Source organism: Myotis nattereri (genome assembly GCF_964212035.1).
Source record: "Myotis nattereri genome assembly, chromosome: 3".
Taxonomy (NCBI): Eukaryota; Metazoa; Chordata; class Mammalia; order Chiroptera; family Vespertilionidae; genus Myotis; species Myotis nattereri.
Window position 1 is genome coordinate 184,440,936 of NC_138077.1, and position 22,768 is coordinate 184,463,703.

The following is a 22,768-nucleotide window of genomic DNA, read 5'->3' on the forward strand; positions in this document are numbered from 1 at the left end:
TTATTCAATTTTGGATACATATCTAGCTCTTAGGCATGTAATTGCTGTAATAGACAGACTACCTTAAAGGTCAGTAAATATTAGAAAGATTTACTCTGAGAATATTTGGTCAGGAAATAGCTTGAGCCCTCATTGTCTGGACTAAACAATCGGTGCATAGCTCTAGCCCTTGCCATGGGCTCAAGGTTCACCAGGTTCCGGGATCCTTGTTTACACTTCTCTGATAGTGAAGACATGGGACCTGACATCTTCACTGGTGAATTCTACCAAACATTAGTACCAATCTTTCTCAAAAAAAAGAAAAGGGGAACTATTCAAACACATTTTATGAAGCCAGCATTACCATAGTACCAAAACCAGACAAGGATGCCACACATACACAAAAAAATATTACAGGCCAACATTCCTGATGAATTTAGATGCAAAAATCCTCAATAAAATATTAGCAAACAGAATTCAACAATACCTTAAAAGTATTTTATACCATGACCTACTTCTTATTCAATATAGTATTGGAATTCCTAGCCAAGAGCAATCAGAGAAGAAAAAGAAATAGGCATCCAAATTGGAATGAAGCCCAGCCAGCATGGCTCAGTGGTTGAGCCTGTGAACCAGGAGGTCATGGTTCTATTCCCGGTCAGGACACATGCCCGGGTTACAGGCTCCATCCCCAGTGTGAGGCATGCAGGAGGCAGCCAATCAATGTTTCTCACTCATCATTGATGTTTCTATCTCTCTTTCCCTCTCTCTTCCCCTCTGAAATCAATAAAAAAAAATTTTTTTTAAATATTTTTAAAAATTGGAAAGGAAAAAGTAAAACTGTCACTATTTGCAGATAACATACTATTATATATAGAAAACCCTAAAGTTGCCATCAAAAAAAAAAAAGTTAGAATAGGCAAATTCAGTAAATAAAGTTGCAGGATACAAAATCAATACATAATGTTCTGAAAGAGAACAATCCCATTTACAATTACATCCAAAAGAATAAATTACAATTTCACCAGGGATTTGAAAGACCCAAATACTGAAAACTGTAAGACATTTTAATTAAAGAAGACACAAATAAATGTAAAGATATTCTGTGCTTATAGATTAGAAAAATTAATATTGTTCAAATGGCCATACTACTCAAGGCAATATACAGATTCAATGCAAATCCCTATTAAAATCCCAATGGTATTTTTCACAGATATAGAACAAACAATCCTAAAATTTGTTTTGAACCACAAAAGACTTCAAATAGGCAAAGCAATCTTGAGAAAAGAGCAAAGCTTGAGGCAGCACACTCTCTGGTTTCAAACTATGTTACAAAGCTATGGTAATTAAAACAGGATGGTATTGTCATAAAAACACACACATAGATCAATGAGACAGGGTAGAGAACCTAGAAATAAACCCATTTTCTTATAACAGTATCTGTGCAACAAATTTATACAAATTCACATATGGCCATTTAATTTACAACAAAGGAGCTAGTTTTCTTGAATACAAAATTAGGATGATGGTACATTAACTCAAATTAGCAAAAACTTTCAGTGAATTTACTGGTGTGTGTTATTTACTTATTCTAGTCTTTTTTTAAAAAAAAATATGTTTTATTGAATTTTACAGAGAGGAAGGGAGAGGGATAGAGAGTTAGAAACATCGATGAGAGAGAAACATCAACCAACCGCCTCCTGCACACCCCCCATTGGGGATGTGCCCGCAACCCAGGTACATACCCTTGACCAGAATCGAACCTAGGACCCTTCAGTCCGCAGGCCGACGCTCTATCCACTGAGCCAAACCGGTTTTGGCAACTTATTCTAGTCTTTATTTCAAACAATCCAAGCTTTGAAAAATAAGTAAAATAAGTCAACATGAGTTAACACATAAATTGTTATTGTCACCTCTAACAAGAGGCTTAAGAATCTATAAGGAAGTTTGCATAAATTGACAGATTAGCAATTCCCTTTAAAAATATGATGTTCCTTAAAAGTGAAATTGTAGTTATTTTTAAAAAGCAATCAGCTTAGTTCAGAAGTGTAAATAGAGGAAGGGAAAGTTGGGTGTTGGAGAAATTTAGTAAATGAGTAGCAGAATTGACAACTGAGTACAACTTCCCTGTTCCTGGTGATAACAATAGCTCTTTAATTCCCAGAGCCAGCCTATTAACAGGAACGTCAGCATTCATAACATTAAACATTTACCTGGTCTAATCATAAGGCCATGTCACATAGATAGTGACTAAAAAGGAAAATGAAAAAAAAAAAATGAAGACAGTTGATATGTTAGGATATAGACTTTTTGATGATTCTCTTTTCATTTGCAATTTTTTCTTATAACATTGTGCAACAAATTCATACAAATTCATATGTTAAAAAGTGTATCATAGTTCACTGTGAAGAAAATTAAAGAGCCTGCAAATTTGAAATATAAAACTGGTAGCTTTTCTCTGTTAAGGCCAAATAGCCATAACAAGTCCATAATGACCTGAAATGACATAAATATATATAAACTAGAGGCCCGGTGCACAAGAATTTGTGCACTCAGGGGGGTCCCTCAGCCCAGCCTGTGCCCTCTCACAGTCTGGGACCCCTCGGGAGATATCCACCTGCTGGCTTAGGCCTGCTCCCCAAGAGATTGGGCCTAAGCTGACAGTCAGACATCCCTCTGGCAGCCGGGGAGCCCTCGGGGGATGTCCACTTGCCAGCGGGGAGCAGGCCTAAGCTGCAGTCAGACATCCTTAGCGCTGTTGAGGAGGTGGGAGAGGCTTCCACCACTACTGCTGTACTGGCAGCTGGCAGCCTGGCTTGTCGCTGAGCAGAGCTCCCCCTGTGGGAGCGCACTGACCACCAGGGGGCAGCTCCTGCATTGAGCATCTGCCCCCTGGTGGTCAGTGTGTGTCATAGTGACCAGTCATTCCCAGTCGTTCTGCTGTTAGGGTCAGTTTGCATATTACCCTTTTATTATATAGGATAGAGGCCTGGTGCATGGGTGGGGGCTGGCTGGTTTGCCCTGAAGGGTGTCCCGGATCAGGGTGGGGGTCCCACTGGGGTGCCTGGCCAGCCTGGGTGAGGGGCTGATGGGTGTTTGCAGGCTGGTCACACCCCCTTCAGGGTGGGGGTCCCCACTGGGGTGCCTGGCCAGCCTGGGTGATGGGCTGATGGCTGTTTGCAGGCTGGTCAAGCCCCCCCCGCCTCAGTGGGGATCCTCACCCCATGGAGGTTTGGCCAGCCTGGGTGAGGGGCTGATGGCTGTTTTCAGGCTGGCCACACCCCTTTGGGTGGGGGGTCCCCACTGGGGTGCCTGGCCAGTCTGGGTGAGGGGCTGATGGCTGTTTGCAGGCTGGTCTAGCCCCCCCGCCTCAGTGGGGATCCTCACCCCATGGAGGTTTGGCCAGCCTGGGTGAGGGGCTGATGGCTGTTTTCAGGCTGGCCACACCCCTTTGGGTGGGGGGTCCCCACTGTGGTGCCTGGCCAGTCTGGGTGAGGGGCTAAGGGCCGTTTTCAGACTGACCAAGCCCGCCGGCGACAGAAGCTCCCACCCTTTCCTTTTTTTCTGTTTTCTTTTTTCTTCTGGGATTTATTTACCTTCTATAATTGAAACTTTGTTGTGGTCACTGGAGCTCAGAGCCAGCTCCTGCTCGCTCCAGCTTCGTGGCCATGGCCGGCTAAAAGCAGGTATCTAGGGTTTATTTACCTTCTGTAATTGAAACTTTGTTGCTTTTAGAGGAGCTCAGAGTCGGCCGTGGCAGGCAGGACGTTGGCTTCCTCCATCACTGGAGCAACCAAGCCTCCTGCTTGCTTCAGCTCCGTGGCTGCTGGCCACCATCTTGGTTGGGTTAATTTGCATATAGCCACTCTGATTGGCTGGTGGGCGTGGCTTAAGGTGTAGCAAAGGTACAGTCAATTTGCATGTTTGTCTTTTATTAGTGTAGATAGGGATTAAAGAATAGCATAGCATGTATTCTATTTAAACTGGCTTGCAATCTAATAATAATACATATTTGCTTTGGATTATTACCTCTTATTACCCTGTCTATAAAATTGTACCTTATTTGTTCTATGCTTGTCATGTCCTTCCAATTCTCCATTCATTCCACATTTCAAGAAGCTTACTGTGTAGTAGGTCCTTGTTATAGCATTTGTAGATTTTATTTCAATAAGTAAAGTCCTAAAATTTAGCTTACTTTTTCTCTTTATTCAACTGAAATAGCATCTACACTATGCATATCGTTAAATATATATCCTGCTTAAAGTCCAATAGTAATAAAATGTTTAATTGAAGTTCTTTTTAGTATTTGAGTTATTAAACAACAAGATATTTTATTTTGTTCAATAAATAGCATATGCTTCAACTCTCCTCTTGCTTTCCCTTTTTCTTTTTAACCAAACTTTATTTTTTATAGCAGTTTTAGATTCACAGAAAAAATGAGAATGTAGTACAAGTTTCCATGTACCCTATATACACACAGCTTCCCCTATTATTAATATATTTAGTATGGTACATTTATTACAATTAGCAAACCAGTATTGCTACAATATTACTAAAGTCCTTCATTTATTTAAATTTTCTTAGTTTTTAAAGTAGTGTTATTTTTCTGTTCCAGGATCCTATTCACCATCCCACATTAAATTTAGTTGTCATATCGCTCTAGGCACCTTGATTAGTTTCTGGCTTCCCTTGCTTTTGATAACTTTGACAGTTTTGAGTACAGGTCAGGGATTTTATAGGATTCCTCATGATTGGAATTGGTCTGATGTTCTTCTCGGGACTGAGATGTAGGTTATTGGAAGGAAGACAATAAAGTGCCACTTTCATCACAGCATAAGTGTACATACTATCAACATGACTCATGACTAATGTTAGTCTTGATTATGTGGCTGACATATATTGGTCAGATTTCTCCACTGTAAATTAGTCCCCCCCCCTCCCCCCAATCCCCTTCCATACTGTACACTTTGGAAGGATGTCACTATGTCCAGGATTAGGGAATTATGTGTTATGCTTATCCTTTCGTTTTGTCTAATTCATATAATCTTACATTTGTCTTTCCGGTATCTTAAAGTAGTTCTAAAGAAACTTAAAGGAAACTAAGTGGCATTTCAAATCCGGACTCACTAGCTTGTGCGATCTTTAACCCTACTTTGAGGGTTAGGACAATTGTTTAAGAAAATGGCCGAGAACGCCTAATTAACCAATACTGTGGAGATACCTATGAATTGTCACACCAGTATTAATACCATAGGCCACATAATATACACATACGCCATATATACCACATGCCATTAATATATGAAGAAATTTTATTTAAAGATGTTTGTTATGGAAAAGAGAGGGCGTTTCTTAGGAAAACACTGGGAGAAATCTAACTTCCTCTTTTGCCCATTCAAGTTAAGGGCTTCTCCCGCTTCTAGTCGCGGAAAGACGACAAAGGAAGCGAGCACTTCCTCCACCAGACTCATCTCGGCCAGGCTGGGCTTTTCATTGCGCGTGTGCAAGGCCCGCCCCACCCCGGAACTTAATCGTTTAAGAAAATCAAGTGTTTAAATCCTCCGGAACCTGATCCTGGAACCCCGGTGTCGACCTCATTTCTCCAAGGAGGCTTGGGATTGGTCGAACGCTGTCCGTTTCGGGGCGCTGATTGGCTGGTGCCCAAGTCCGTCGCGGAGAACGTGCGTAATGCTTCTAGCACCGCCCCTGCGCCCTGATGAGTCGGGTTTCTGACCAGTCAGCGGGCGCGGCGCGGGTTTCGATTCGACGAGCTAGTGTTTGCCGCCTCAGTTCCCGCGACCCCAACGTCTCAGGGCGGAGTCGGTGGAGGCGTTTCCTGGAGCCCACCTCTGTTTCGGCTCAACAAACAGATCCGGCCTCAGCGGAGGTGGCGGTGACTCGGGCTTCATGCCTTACCTTCCACTTGAGAGGCCGAAGCGGGGACCGGAGAAGGACCGTGGGCGACGTTCAGGACCCCGCGTTGGGTTCAGCCCTCCAGGAGCCAGGGCTGACTCCGTGACGGGGACCTAGGGGGAGAAATAAGCGGATCGCGGATTCCTGGAGCATCATTTTTGCTTAGGTATGTGAAAGAGGTTTCCAGTGCTGTTTATAGTTGTTTTCGCTGAAAAATTTTCTTGAGGACTGAAACCCTGCATGCTCGTTCTTAATTCCTCATTATCTAGCGCAAACAGCTACATAGTAAGGGATCGGTTAATGTTTGAAGTTCGTCGTCCGCTGTAAATAATGGGTAAACAAGCAAGTGTGACAATGCTACGTTTATGAACACGGGCGAAAATAAAATCACCATGATGTGTAGGTAGGAGGTGGTTTCACAGAGGAAGGAGAATTGGAGTTGGGCGGTGAAGGATGTTGGGGGGTTACCCGGGCATTCCGAGCGAAGGGGACAGACAGGCTGTGCAGGTACTCAGACTCGGGGAACTGCAAGCAGTTCCGTTTGAATGGGATGTAGGATGAGTGGATAAGGGACACAGTTGGAATAATAGGGAGGACCAAATTGTGATGGTTTTTTATTCTGTATATAAAGAAGAGCCATCAACTTTTAAAGCAGGAAACTAACTAGGTCAGATTTATGTAGAAATAACCTTATAGTAGCACTGTGGGGAGTTTACAGTAAATCTGGTGAGTTGATGAAATCAGGAATTACGCGGAGATGGAAAGACAGACATTTTATGGGGGAGATGAAGGAGAGATAAGGATGACTTGATGATTTCTATGTAATACAGGATGCCATTGTCCAAGGAGAATATATTTTGCTAGGTATAGGTGTTATGTGGTTTTAGGTTCCCTAGCTTTAATTACTTGGGTGGTACAATGCATGAAATTTGTACAAGGGGCTCGGCCCCTTGCAGCCCAGCCTTCCCCTGGAAGGTCGTCTGGCTGTCCGGTCTAATGATCATATTATGCTTTTATTATTGTAGATTGATTTCAGAGAGGAAGGGAGAGGAAGAGAGAGAGATAGAAACATCAATGATGAGAGAGAATCATTGATTGGCTGTCTCCTGCAGGTTCCCCACTGGGGATAGAGCCGCCACCTGGGAATGTACCCTGACCAGGAATTGAACCCTGACCTCCTGGGTCATAGGTCAACACTCAACCACTGAGCCATGCTGACTGGGCTGTATTGTTTTAAATGAGAAATGGATCAACATTATCTTTTTACCCTAAGTCACAAAAAAAGAAGAGACATATATGGAGTTTTAAACCACTTCTGCTTAATGGCATTTTGTATGCTTCCTATAGTTACAGTTACCAAGAATCTAAATACTGTTACCCATGACAACAAAGCATCATAGAAGGGCTTTAGAGTTTAAAACTTGCATCCACAGAAGCTCTTCACAAAGTCCAGATACCTCCAAGAGGATCTTAGTCAACCTTACAACGGCACTTTTAATAGAATTTTGTTCTTGTAAATGTTTTCAGCCTCTGAGTTTATCTAAAAAATATCTTCTAGCCCTGGCCGGTTTGGCTAAGTGGTTAGAGACCATCGATCTCGGGTTCAGTTCTGGTTTAGGGCATATACCTTGGTTGTAGGCTCAATTTCCAGCACAGGTCGGGGTGTGTGGGAGAGGCAGCCAATCAGTGTGAGTCTCTCACACTGATATTTCTCTTTCTCTTCCCCTCCCTTCCATTCTCTCTAAAAACCAATGAAAAAAGTATCCTCGGGCGAAGATTAACCAAAAAATAATAATAATAATAATAATAATAATAATAGAATAGAATAATTATGTCTTCATTATATCTAAATAATGAATAGATATAATAAGTAACCTGTTTGTAATTTATTAATAAGTGGTTAAATCATGTTTTTTTATTTTATCATTCATTAGTAATACTCTTTTCTTTAGGATACTGAGCATTTGAAATTTAATAAATCATTCACCAACTATCGTGGAGCCTCTATATCCTCGTGCAGGGTCCCAGATGAACACCAGGTATAGAAATATTTTTATACAACTTTTTTACAGCTGCTCACATAACTTGGAAAGATAGGGTGAAATAGAAGGGGAAAAAAACTAGAATCAGGAAAATCTGGGTCTGTATTTCAGCTCTGCCATTTATTAAGTGGATGACTTTGATCAAATTAATTTACTTCTCTAAGCCTCAGTTTCCTCATCTGTAAATTGGGGATAAGTAATTTCTTTCTAACAGAAGATTTTTTGTGAAGGTTTAAGATTACTAAAGGGTCTGGCACATAGTAGGCACTTGGTAAATTTTACTCTTATTCCCTCCTTTCCTTATTTTAGTTTCACAGAGGATCATTTTACTGATAGAAAATAGTACCTAAACTCTTAAGGCTAAAAATTTATTTATATCCTAGACAAGTGGGAAAGTGGTTGGGTTCCTTGCTTCTTCTAAACCCTAATTCCTTGGGAAAATTTTCACATTGGAGATACCTAGTTTCCTTAAATGTCCCTAAGCCTTTTCCCACTCATGTGGAGTAGGAAGGAGGAGCTTGCCACCTGTCTCCAGTTTTCTCAATCTGTCAGTACTAAGGGGACCATGCAAATTGACTGTGTTATTTGCTTCTTTGGATCATTTATTGTTCTTTTTTTCCCTTAGGGAAGAACAATTAGTGCTGACAAGTGATTTTTTTTTTCTTCTAAGCTAGAATTGCATCCATGAGTTACCTTTAGTCTCGGTATTGCCTTTCTTTATGCCAGATGTTCTTGATGAAGACAACGGAAACGTGACCCAAAGAGGCTATCATATGTCTTTCGCTTATTTTTGGCCCTTCTGTTCTACTGCCATCTCTTATTCTTTGAAAATTTGTCCACAGTTCTCTTTGCTAACTTATTTTGGGTCAAATTTATTCCTTATATTCTTGGTAAAATAGTATATCTGTGTGTTTTAAACTGATTATTCCTGGCATATTCAATTCTAGTATTTTTGTGTGTGTTTTTAAAAATAATATTCAACTCTAGTTTTCTGTTGGTTGGTTGGTTTAGTAAAACCTCTGGTTTTCAGCAATCTATGGATTTTAGGACAGTAATTTTGAATTATTTTGAAGTTACAAACTGCTTTAAATAGCTGGTAGCCATGAATTTCATTTCATGAGAAAAAGTTTTTATATACATACATGCAAAATTTTGCACCCAATTTAAGAGTGCTTTTGTCTCCCCTGCCTCCAAAGTCTAAGTGTATACCTTAGATTAAGCAAAAAACTAACAACATTTATTAAAATCTTGCTATGCCAGGTGCTTAGTGTGCATTATTCTTAATTACTTTTCACAAGAAACTTATGAATTGTAAGTACTATTATTATCTTCCTCTTTTTTTTTTTTCTTAAATGAGGAAACTATAGCCTAGAGAGGTTAACCAAGCTAAAGTTATACAATTGGTAAGTGGTATAGCCAGGATTTAAACCTGATGTGACTTACTCTATACTGCGATGAAGTAAACCTGAGGTAGTGTAGATTGGGCTTCAAAGGACTACTGAGAGCAAAAAGAAATACCTAACATTAATATTTATAATAAGCCAGGAATTTTTCTAGAATACTGACATTATGCTGTTTAACAGGTGAGGAAACTGAGGCACACAGACATTAAATAACTTGATGAAGTTCACACAGCTAGCAAATTTTGAAGCAAGGTTTCAGACCTAAACAGTTGACCTCCAGACTTTTTTTAAAATCCTCTCTGGAGGATATATTGATTTTAGAGGAAGCAGGAAACATGATGTGCCCTGACAGGGAATCAAACCCACAACCTTTTGGCGTACAGGTCGATGCTCCAACCAACTGAACCACCCAGCCAGGGCAGTCTTCAGACTTTTTTCTTTTCTTTTTAATATATTTTTATTGGTTTCAGAGAGGAAGGGAGAGAGAGAAACATCAGTGATAAGAGAGAATCATTGATCAGCTGCCTCCTGCACACCCCCTACCTGGGATGGAGCCTGTAACCCTGGGCATGTGCCCTGACCAGGAATGTAATTGTGACCTCTTAGTCATGGCTTATACTGTTTTTCTGTTATTAAAAGAGGATTTTATAGGATTAGTACTCCTGGTTCTTTTTAAAAAACTTGTATGTATATAAATTCATGTATGCATAAGAAAAAAGCTATACCTAAATTTATAGTGCTGCTTCTCTTGATAGTAGTTACACGTGATTTTTTTCTTTTACTTCTTAAAAATATTTTCAACTCTTCTAAAATAACAAAAGTAATCTGCAAAGCTTCATCATATAACGTTAAACTGTTTCTTATAACGTTTCTAAGTTTGCTTTTCATTGTTCTTTGATTTGAAAATTTTCTTTTAAGGTTTTCTTCAAGCAGGATGGTACCATTTTACTTTCCTCCATCAAAATGTGCACTTTGGAACCCAATGCCAATTGGAGATTTCATCCATTTACATCTTAATTACTACAGGTATAAGATGTTTCTCTTTTCAATTCATAAAAACAGGAGTCAAAACAGTGTTTAAGGCAACATTGATTACTGTGACTAATTTTTTTTTTTACTTTCCTATTCAGAATTTCTTCCCTTCTGCTGCTGCTTAAAAATATTCTTCATGCTTTTGAGAAATAATTTCTGTTTAAATAGTCTGCAAACCTAAAGTTCTAAGTATTATAAGAACTCAAAAGAGACTAAATAATAAAAACTGAAAGGATTTTTCATAATGCTTCAATTCAGCATGATGTCTTTGTATAGCATTAAAAAGATTGAATTGATTTTGAGTGATTAGACCATATTAGAAAGGATATACAGTGGGGCCTTGACTTACGAGTGTCCTGACTAACGAGTTTTTTGAGATACCAGCTGTCTCTCGGCCAATTTTTTGCATTGAGTTGATAGAGTAATTTGAGTTAACAAGCTCCTTAACGAGCTCAGTCTCGGACCGAATTAAACTCGTAAGTCAAGTCCCCACTGTATAATACCATAAATATGGCCAGGTTCTTGAAAGAAAGACAGAAACTTGGACTTAAAGTGTTAGAAAATAGAGATCCATTGATACTTTTTTATATAAAGGGGTTACTTGTTAAAAGAATTTTAAGGATGGATCATAGTAGGGAAAACTTAGAGTCAGCCTAGCTGTGAGATGGTTTTGCTGTTATATAAGAAACATAGATTTATGCCATATTGGTTTAAGGAGCTATAACGAATCAGACTGTTTAGAGGGTCAAATTCTAGTTTTACTATTTCTTATTTATGTGACCTCAGTAAAGTAGCTAAGGATCAGTTTCCTTATCTATACTAAAAGGGTAATATTCTAATTAGACCAGGAGACCTTCCGGACATCCTTCTGGACAAAGCCATGGTGGTGGGGCCAAGGCAGAGGCGGTTAAGGGCGATCAGGCCAGATGGGAGGGCAGTTGGGGGTGATCAAGCTGGCCGGGGGGGGGAGGGGGGGGGCAGTTGGGGGTGAGCAGGCCGGCAGTGGTGATCAAGCCGGCGGGGAGGGGGGGGAGTTGGGGGTGAGCATGCCGCCAGTGGGGGGCAGCTGGGGGCAAACAGCCTGGCAGTTGGGGGCCATGAGGCTGGCAGGGGGGGGGAAATTGGGGGTGAGCAGGCTGGCAGGCAGGGGCAGTTGGGGGTGAGCAGGCCAGCAGGGGGTGGGAAGTTGGGGGTGATAAGGCCAGCAGCGGGGGGGGGGCGGGCAGTTTGGGATGATTAGGCCTGCTGTGCTGGGGAAGCAGTGCAGGCGAGCAGGCCAGCGGGGAGGGGCAGTTGGGGGTGAGCAGGCCAGCAGAGGGGGCAGAAGCGGGTGAACAGGGGGGCTGTGGGGGCAAGAAGGACAGTGGGGAGGGCAGTTAGGGGCGAGCAGGCCGGCGGGTGGGGGGAAGTTGGGGGTGATAAGGCCGGGGAGGCAGTTGGGGGCGAGCAGGCTAGCAGGGAGGGGCAGTTTGGGGCAAGCAGGCAGGCAGAGGGGGCAGTTGGGGGCAAGAAGGCCTGTGGGGGGGCAGTTTAGGGTGAGCAGGCTGGCAGGCAGAGTGGTTAGGGGCAATCGGGCAGGTAGGCAGGTCAGCGGTTAGGAGCCAGCGGTTCTGGATTGCGAGAGGGATGTCTGACTGCTGGTTTAGGCTCGATCCTGTGTCAGACATCCCCCGAGGGTTCCCAGATTGAAGAGGGTGCAGGCCAGGCTGAGGGACACACACCCCCATGCACAAATTTTGTGCATCAGGCCACTAGTTTATTTATAAGATGGGGATGATGATACTTGTTCCGTAGTACTCTCGTAAGGATTAAATGAGTCACTCTGTAAAGAATCAGTCAGCACAGTGCCTGGAACATAAGAAGTATTCAATAAATAGTAGCTATTATAAAGGTTTAGAGGAGTATTGAGATCAAGAGGAAAGAATGAAACAGGTGGTTTTGAAGAAACAGTTTATAGCATTTGATGATCTACTGAATAGAGGAACTAAATGGAAGATACAAGTCAAAGAATATTTAAGAGAAAGGTGGTATCTGACAGAAACAGTCTTGGAGAAGTTCAATTAAATATTTGTTAGGCCTGTTCATTTCTCCTTGTCTATATTTCCTATTATCTTTCTGTGCTACATTTTGAGTAATTCCTTTTGTTCTTCAACTCTACTAATTTTCTTTGTGGCTGTGCTTAGTTGCCATCTAACCTGTTCATTTAGGTTTTTTAAACATGAAAGTATAATACACCAGTATGTGAAAGACTGTGTATAATATACTAGAGGCCCAGTGTACAAATTCCTGCACCGGTGGGATCTGGCCGGCCTGCCCCACTCAGGCCGATGGCAGGGGCGGGGCCATGGGCAGTTGGCTGTCCGGCGCCACCCCCTGGTCAATCTCCCAGTTGAACTCCTGGTCAAGGGGACAATTTGCATATTAGCCTTTTATTATTTAGGATATGTATAGTTTATAGAATAATAAACATTTGTGTACCTATCCCCAGTTGATTATATAGGGTGTCCCAAAATTCACTCAAGATTTGCAATTCAATTGAATTGCAAATCTTGCTTGAATTTTGGGACACCTTATATAATACTCTGAGTTTTTAATTGATTCTGTTTTTAAGTCTGCAAGTTTTTTTTGTGTTTTTTTTCTTTTTCAAATTGGCCAGTATTAAATATATATATATATATATATATATATATATATATATATATATACATACATACATATATATATATACATTTTTTTTAATTAATTTTTTTTTTTTTAAATACAGCGGGGGCCTTGACTTACGAGTGTCCCAACTAACAAGTTTTTTGAGATACCAGCTGTCTCTTGGCCGATTTTTTGCATTGAGTTGATAGAGTAATTTGAGTTAACGAGCTCTGTCTCAGAACGAATTAAACTCGTAAGTCAAGGCTTCACTGTACATTTTATTGTTTTTTTTACAGAGAGGAAGGGAGAGGGATAGAGAGTTAGAAACTTTGATGAGAGAGAAACATCGATCAGCTGCCTCCTACACACCTCCTACTGGGAATGTGCCCGCAACCAAGGTACATGCCCTTGACTGGAATCGAACCTGGGACCTTTTAGTCCAAAGGCTGATGCTCTATCCACCAAGCCAGACTGTTCAGGGTATATATATTTTTTTTAAATATATTTTTATTGATTTCTTTTTACAGAGAGGAAGGGAGAGAGATAGAGAGTTAGAAACATTGATGAGAGAGAAACATCGATCAGCTGCCTCCTGCATGCCCCCTACTGGGGATCGAGCCTGCAACCAAGGTACATGCCCTGGACCGGAATCAAACCCAGGACTTAACAATCCACGGTCCGACGCTTTAACCACTAAGCCGAACCAGTCAGGGCTAGTATTTTTAATAGTATCTTATTCCTTGCTCATATTTTAGTCCCTTTTATATTTCTTTAAACATTTGGATAATATTTATTTATATTTTATATTCATACTAGATAATAAGAAAGCAATGGATGTGACTATTTCAGTCAAATTTTAGAAAAAAAGGAGGCTAGCCTCATAGTTTCTTATCCCCTGTTCTGATTCATAAAAGTAAGCAAGTGCCTGGAGAACAGATATAACCTCAGTGTCTGCTTATTGTAGTTCTGATTTCCAGGCAGCCTTTGACCTTGGGATTTTCTGACAATGATTTTTCTGTACATTTTTAAAGATGTGAGTTATATTTCAGGCAGCATTTCATGGCAGGAGGGTGTTTTAGGATAACAGATCCACTACCTTTATAAAAGACTTGTTGTTTTTCAGAAATCCAAAGCTTGTGGTAACTGAGAAGACAATCCGACTTGCTTGTCGACATGCTAAGCAGAATAAAAAGAACTTGCCATGTTTTTTACTTGGTTCTCTCACAGTAGATGAAGGTAATATACTTTAAAAAATTATTTTTATTACTATAATAGAGTTTATGTTTACTGATCTAGCCAATTATTGTAATGTATTTTGTGCTAATGTTCTTTGCTGTATGCCAGTGATGAAAAAGTATAAAAGTTGACACTTCATCACAGAGTTCACAGTCTGGTCAGGTGGAAAAATGCATGTGTATGCTAAGAGTTTAGGGTTACCATTAGTATGAATACAGTGTTTTGTTATAATGTATGCTTGCTTGCTTGGTTTCACATTTTTAGTTGGCATGCTAAATAATAATTGCTATTTTTGTACTTTAGATGAAGAAAGTGTGATACTGACAGTAGATCGCTTTGATCCTGGTCGAGAAGTACCTGGATGCTCTGAAAGAACCCCTACTGCTTCTCTTCCTGGGGACTTTGTGATTCCATGCAAAGTCCAAACTAATGGACTTTGTTCAAAAGAAATAATAGTTCACAATGCAGATGACTTCAGTTCAGCTTTTAAGGTGAGATTTGTTGACAACTTGATTATTCTTAATTGAACACAATAATCAAACTATGTTGTATTTTAATAAATACATATTTACTAAGTATTCATAATAATTTGTTGACCTAAAATGCAATTAAACATGGTTTCTAAGGGCAGAAATCCTAGATAGGTAATATGGGTAGCATTCCAGAAGAGGAAGCAGTGTGACCAGGATAGCTAAGTGCAGTATGTGCTCAGGGTGATTTTACTGGTATAGATTTCTGCTGGATTTGTATGCAGTCAGACTGGAATATTAGTTTGGCCAGATTATAGAGAGCCTTGCCTGCCAGGTTAATGAATTTGAACTTTGTCATATGGGTCATGTAGAGTCATTGAAAGTTTCTGAAAAGAGGAAATGTTAATTGTATAATTCTAAAATAATTGTGTAATGTTGATTCCTCAGGCTCTGCAGCACCATGTACGTAGCAAAGATTCCTTGGATTGTAGTAAACTGCTTTCCCTAAGAGCTCATATCACTTCCAGCGAGAGTTTGGACAATGTGGATTTTGACTTACACTGGGCAGCAGTAACTCTAGCAAATACCTTTAAATGTGTACCGGTGAAGCCAATCTCCATTATTCCTACAGCTCTGGCAAGAAACTTGAGCAGTAATCTGAACATTTCTCAAGTTCAAGGTATCTATAAATATGGGTAAGTAAAAGATCTATTCTAAAATTTTAAATGTTGGTCACATTAATATATTTTCATGATATGTATATAATCCTATATAATAAAAGGGTAATATGCAAATTGACCCTAACAGCAGAACAACTAGTCGCTATGATACACACTAACCACCAGGGGCCAGACACTCAAGGCAAGAGCTGCTCTCTGGTGGTCAATGCGCTTCCACAGGGGAAACACAGCTCAGCCAGAAGCCGGCTCATGGCTGGCCAGTGCGTGGCGGTGGCAGGAGCCTCTCCCACCTCCGCCTTTGCCTCTGAGGCATCCCTAAGCCATTAGTTGGACATCCCCTGAGGGCACCTGGGCTGCCAGGGGGATATCTAACTGCCAGCTTAGGCCTGATCCACCAGAGAGTGGGCCTAAGCCATTAGTCGGACATCCCCTGAGGGGTCCTGAACTGCGAGGGGGCGCAGGCCAGGCTGAGGGACCCCCTCCGAGTGCATGAATCTTTGTGCACCGGGCCTCTAGTATGAAATAATTGTGTAGTCAGTTTACATGCCAGAGATCTGCAGTGCTAGATAAATAACCAGGGAAGATGAAAATGGAGTTATTAATTTTTTGCTGAGTATAGTTTTCTTTCAAAGAGTTGTGCCTACCATACCCAAAAAATTAGTGGTAAAAATTATATTAAAATTGGCAGTATTCTTTGATTTGAAAATACAAGGAAAATTATTCTCTATAATACCATTTTATTCCTTGTATTTTGGCCAGGTTTTAGATCATCTTTTTTTACTTTGTCTTTTTTCCTCCTTGACTTTAGTAGTGATTATGAGCCTGAAAGAGGCTTTAGAATTCCTTCATTATTAAATCATTTAATTATTAATAATGAGCATTGCAGATAGAGAAAGGAGATAAATAATAATTTGTAGTACTTTTGCTTACCAAATTGTCAACCACTTGAGGGTGGAGTTTCCTCACATACTGGAGCAGTATTCTCTCCAGCGTCCTATCAGCCCTCTTAGTTTCTTAGGAAATGTAAGCCAAATTGCATGCTTTCTGCTCCTCAGCAGGGCTGCTTCCCTGAATCCTCATCTACTTTCTTTACCCATTGTCTACGGAGCTAGATTAGACAATGTAAGCACCCTCTGCTTTAAAGTCTAAGCAGTTCACTTCTGGCTTCCTTTCCCGCTAGACTCCACCCTAGTTCCTGTTAGGTCTCTAGAGTCAGAAATGTTTGCCAAGGTACACTCAACTCCAAGTCTTATTCTCGAAAAAAAATGCCTCTTCAAAAGAGGATAAGGAGAAGGGAGGATTTTCTTTTCAGAGGGTTCCTAGAACAGCAAGAAAGATCCCATTTTGAGTCCCACATGCTGACCTGGTTGGAGTGCCATAAAAAAAAAAAGTGTTGGTATATTCCGGAATCATGGAATGGCTAAATGTGATGGTGATAAAAATGTCTGAATTAAGTGTAATGTTTAATTTACATGGAGTGTCCTGGCTGGTGTGAGCAACTGAGCAGCGGTTAGAGTGTTGGCCCGAGGACCAAAGGGTTTCGGGTTTGATTCCCAGTCAAGGGCACTGGATTGCAGTTTCCATCCCCAGTCCCACTTGGGGTGAGTGTGGGAGGCAACCACTGTATGCATCTCCCTCATGTTGATGTTTCTCTCTCCCCCTCCTTCCTTTCCACTCTTGCATTCTTTCTGAAAAGCAATGGAAAAATATCCTTGGGAGAAGATTAATAAAAAACGAAAACAAGCCGAAACCAGTTTGGCTCAGTGGATAGAGCGTCGGCCTGCGGACTGAAAGGTCCCAGGTTCGATTCCAGTCAAGGGCATGTACCTTGGTTACGGGCACATCCCCAGTAGGAGATGTGCAGGAGGCAGCTGATCGATGTTTCTCTCTCATCGATGTTTCTAACTCTCTATCTCTCTCCCTTCCTCTCTGTAAAAAATCAATAAAATATATTTAAAAAAAAAAAAAAAGTAATTTCCTTGGAGTAGTAAAGTTGGGACATGGGAATTTGTGTTAATTAATAAAAATATTAATTTGTTATCTTTAGTACCCATGCCCACCTACTAGTGAATTACCGTTCTCTAAATAATCCTTCTGTGACCCCTTGGCATGCTACCAGTAACTCATGATGTTCAATATTCTAATTTTCCATTCTCCTTGCCCCTTATTTTCTATAATTATGTATTAAATTTATGACATTTGCCCTTTTCCTTGACCACATTCATTTGTTTACCCTAATTTATTAGGATCCATTATGGAATAGGTATTATGTTAGACACTGGAATTAAATGGATTTTTAAAAGGCATACTTACTGTCCATTAAGTATATTAATGTGTAAACATGATGTGGGTAAAGATAATAGGGGTTTATGTACAGTGTAGGGGAAGCAGGAAGGTATGTGTGAATTGCCTGAGAAAATCATGGAAAACCTGAGCTGGTTCTTTTAGAGAGTAGGAACTTATCAGGTAAGCAAGGCAGAAGAGCTTACAAAATATGTGTAAGTGTGTCACCGATAAATCCCCTGACAACTCAGGCTTAATCATCTTGTCACATGGGCTGATAAATTCGTTATCTTTGTGTTTTAGGGTTATAATATCAATTAAATATATCCTCAGTAGACTATTGAGACTTAATATCACAAATAGCATTGTTTTAATTTTTGTATTTTAATGCCATACCAATAAAATTCACTCGCCACAATTCTACTGTAGTTATTCATATCCTTAAAACTTACTGTAAGTAATAAACATAACAAAGTATAAATATATTATAATATCCTTTTAGAGACTGGTGAACTTTTGAGTTCTATCATGATAGTTCCAAAGTTCTGTGATATTGGTTGGAGGACGATAGTACATGAAGGTTGACTATATCTCACCTAATTCAACTTCCTTCAGTGAGAAGTTACATCTGTTACAGTCTTATCAAGTCACCTGGATGTTTGAACACTTACAGTAAAAGAAAATTCACTTCTCCCTGGGAAGCCTATATGGTTCTGAAATTGTTAGCCTTGATTTTAATAATTTTTATTAAAATAAGTTGACACTTTTAGAGCAAAACCTTTTTAAAGGGTGTGTAATTTTCAATGACCATTTTAATAGATTGAATTTTAAGATATTGAGTATCTTTAATCTCATCTTACTGGAGTACTTTTTTATACTTTGAACTGTTTTCTTTGTGTACATGTGTGTGAAAGAAATTATTCATTTGAATTATCTCCCCTGCCTAAAATGTACTTCAGCACTCAGATGATCTCTTTTAAAGGTAAAAAGTACATACTCACAATTGTTTTTACATGAATGTTTTCTGCTTAGATATCTTACCATGGATGAAACACGCAAATTGTTACTTTTGCTGGAATCTGATCCCAAGGTTTATTCTCTACCATTAGTGGGAATGTAAGTGTTGCATTATTTATGAAACCTTTTCAGTCACATATGTGTTTAAATGTGTATGATAAACATACTATGAATATGTAATTAATAGTTAGATTACCTTATAAAGCCACAACAGCCAATGATTCTTAAGCTTTCTTATTTTAATAGCAGAATCAGTTAAAACAAGGTTTTTGTCCAATCTTAGGAAGAACTTCAATGTATAAAACATAAAGTTGGGCTCTTCTGGTTGAAGTCAAAGCGTTGGAGCACGGTTTCTTTAACTTTACTCCTCGTCCTTAAGGCACGTTGAAGAACACAGGGCTAGAATAACACTTTAAATTCATTGTTGGGCAATTTTTTATAACTTCCCCTAAAATGTTAATGGTTTTCTCTTTTGAGTTAGTGATTAATGACATTTAAACAAATTATTCAGTCAAATTTATATTCCATATTTATTGAGTGCTTATCGTATGTATAGTATTATATTTGGTGCTTTATTAAGACTTAAAGCTCCTCAAGAGATTTATAATCAAGGCGAGGTGGTAAAATATTCAAATATTCATGTATAGAGAGAAATAATAAGGAAGTATATGATTTGCTATGAAATGAGCAACATATCAATAGTTAGCATTATTAGTACTTGTAAGAGGGATGATGTGGACATTTCCTTAGAGAAAGCACTCTTGAGCTGGACTTTTAAGTGTTTGGATCATAGAAAGGAGGATTGGTGAGGAGGGAACCCATGGGAGGAAATAGTATGTGCAAAATTTAAAAACGAGAATACACATATGTCCTGTGGGTCATGAAATCTACTTAATTCTGTTTGCTTTGCTTCTGCTATTGGCTATGGGCCTTTGATGCTAAGTGAATATTTTTTAATTGAATTTATTGGGGTGACATTGGTTAATACGATTATATAGGCTGCAGGTGTACAATTCTATTATACATCATCTGTATATTGTGTGTTTACCACCCAAGTCAAGTCTCCTTCCATCACCATTTGTCCGCTGTGCCTTCTTATACCTCCCTCATTCCCCCTTTCCCTCTGGTAATCATCATACTTTTGTCTAAGACAGTGGTTCTCAGCCTTGGCTGCACATTAGAATCACCTGGGAATCTTTTTAAAATCCTGATTTCTGGGCCTCATCCTCCGGAAATTCTGTTTCTTTGTTATGGAGTGGGGCCACAACATTAGTGACAAAGAAACAGAATTTCCGGAGGATGAGGCCCAGAAATCAGGATTTTAAAAAGATTCCCAGGTGATTCTAATGTGCAGTCAAGGTTGAGAACCACTGGTCTAAGAGTTTGTGTGGGTTTTTTTGCTTTAATCCCTTCACCTTATTCACCCAGTCCACCAAACCCTCTCCCCTCTGACAGCTGTCAGTCTGTTTTCTATATATATGAGTCTGTTTTTCTTGTTTGTTAGTGTATTTTGTTCATTAGATTCTACATATGAGTGAAATCATATGCTACTTTTCTTTTTCACTAAATGAATATTTATTAAGAGCCTTTTATGTTTCAGGCTACCTATGTATGTTACAGTATTTAATCTTCTCAGTAACTATTATTTTGGGCTTGTTAACCATTTTTTCTCTCACCATTTTCCCTTCATCTCAGATGGAAAAGGACTGAGAGAAAGAAGCTCTCTATTTATATATTTGTACCTATTCTCTCTCTTAATTATTATCATGGTCTAGTGTTCATAGATTTCTTATTTATGAGTCTTTAACGTATTGCTGGTGAATGCCAAGAATCTCTGCCATATTACCCTAACAACATAATCTAAAGTATATTAAGCATCAATTTGTAAATGACTACAGTTTTTTATTTCTTTTTTTTTTTTTTTTTTTTTTAGATGGCTCTCTGGCATTATGCATATCTATAGTCCTCAGGTGTGGGCTTGCTGCTTGCGATACATGTTCAATTCCTCTATTCAAGAAAGGCAAGTGATATTGTGGTATTTTATTTTGATCTTTTCCTCCATTCATATTTTATTGATCTTAAAATTCATGCAAAGCCTAACCTTTTATAATACTTATAAACTAGAAGAACAAGCACATTAGAAAAACAAACCTTATATTAAATAGGAATAATACCAAAGGTGAGGTTGCACTATATTTGGAAATATGAAGGAATTTACTTGCCTAACCTCAGAACTGTAATACAAAAGATACACTTTTTAGGAGTGGGGGGGAAACCCTAGACATCATCTATTCTAGCTTTCTATTTTATAAATAAAGAGATTAATTTTCAGTGAAATGGCTGAAATGAATTTGAATTTGTTACAAGTGTTTTATTAAGTTACACAGTGATACTACTAGCACTCTAAGAAATATTTGAGAGGAAATGTTTGATTTTCTTCCTGTAACTAAAGTACAGGCATTGAAATTAATAGGGACACTTTATTTCTAACCTCACCTCCTCATTTAATTTTGTTACTTTGTACAAAATTTTTTAAATTCTCACCTGAGGATACCACTCTTTGCCTCTCACCTTCTTCTTCTATTAAATGAAACCTTCTTCTTCTATTAAATGAAAATTCCACGGTGTGTTTCTGTCTACCTTGGGTGGCTATGATACACTTTGGAAAAAAACTTTATTCAAATATATAGTAATAAATCAGACAGACATAAATTAAGATACACAATAAAAATATCTTCTACTACATTCCACCAGACCCTATCCCCAGAGACAATCACTATTAAATAGTATTTTGTGATTCCTTCCTGTAACATGCAGTGCACAATCCGCTGGCCTATAAAAATTAAGTCACAAATGGGAGCATACCATTTTTTTCTGTATATTGCTTTTTTCTCTATATCATTATTCTTTGTAGATCATTACATATTAGCATGTACCGATTTAACACATTTTAAAACTGAATAGTAAATAATATATCCCACATTTTAAAAACTTGTCCTTTTTGCATTTATCTTTGTGTGCATATCTTGGAATATTTGTAGAATAAATTCCTAAAAGTGGTCTTTCTGGTCAAAGAGTATAATTTTAAATTTTGGTAGACAATGCTAATTTGCCCTTCAGAAAGACTGCCAATTTATTGACCCGCCAGCTTGGCTCAGTGGTTGAGAGTCAACCTATGAACCAGGAGATTTGATTCCCGATCAGGGCACATGCCTGGGTTGCAAGCTCAGTCCCCAGTGTGGGTTGTGCAGGAGGCAGCCGCTCAGTGATTCTCTTGTTTCTACCTCTCCCTCTTCCTTCCTCTTTGAAATCAAGTATAATAAAGAAACTTTAAAAAAGAAGACTGCCCTAGCCGGTTTGGCTCAGTGGATAGACTGTTGGCCTGTGGACTAAAGGGTCCCAGGTTCAATTCCGGTCAAGGGCACATGCCTGGGTTGCGGGCTCGATGGCCCCCAGTAGAGGGCGTGCAGGGGGCAGGCAGCCAATCGGTGATTCTCTCTCATCATTGATGTTTCTATCTCTCTCTCTCCCTTCCTCTCTGAAATCAATAATTAAAAAAAAATTAAAAAAAATAAATAAAATAAAACAGAAGACTGCTAATTTATAATTCTTCCAACAGTGTTTGAGGGTACATGTTTTCTCCATCCCCTCACTAACACTGTGGAACAAATACTTAGTGAGCACCTACTATGGACCCAGTACTGTACATGATATTGGGAATGAGGCAGGAAGCAAAATGAAGACCCTGTAGATATAGACAGTAAATAGAACATAGAAGTAAAATAAACAATATTTAACAAGGTGATGAGTTGTGGAGAAAAATAAGCTGGCGAGGAGGATGTGTATCTGGATGGTAGTGGTAGGTAAAGAGTAACAATTTTATGTAGGGTAGACAGGCAGGCAAAGACTTGAGGTGAGGGAGTAAGCCATTTGGCTGCCTGGGGCAGTCCGAGGCAGGGGATACATTAAGTCCAAAGACCATGGGGGAACCTCACCTTGTATCTTATTTTTTTTTTTAAATCTTTACCTGAGATATGTTTTTATTGATTTTAGAGAGTTTGGGGGGGGGG

General features: G+C 39.4%; 1 protein-coding gene across 1 annotated transcript in view; it reads left to right on the top strand.

The window, feature by feature from the left end:
• The first annotated feature begins 18,713 nt into the window (after nt 1-18,713).
• The window catches only part of STIL (STIL centriolar assembly protein), a 31,117-nt gene continuing 27,062 nt past the window's right edge, over nt 18,714-22,768 (top strand). The window contains exons 1-2 of the mRNA XM_081088065.1: nt 18,714-18,797; nt 20,632-20,730. Coding sequence (XP_080944191.1) covers nt 18,724-18,797; nt 20,632-20,730 — 173 coding nt within the window. The 5' untranslated portion in view covers nt 18,714-18,723. The remainder of the gene's footprint in view (nt 18,798-20,631; nt 20,731-22,768) is intronic.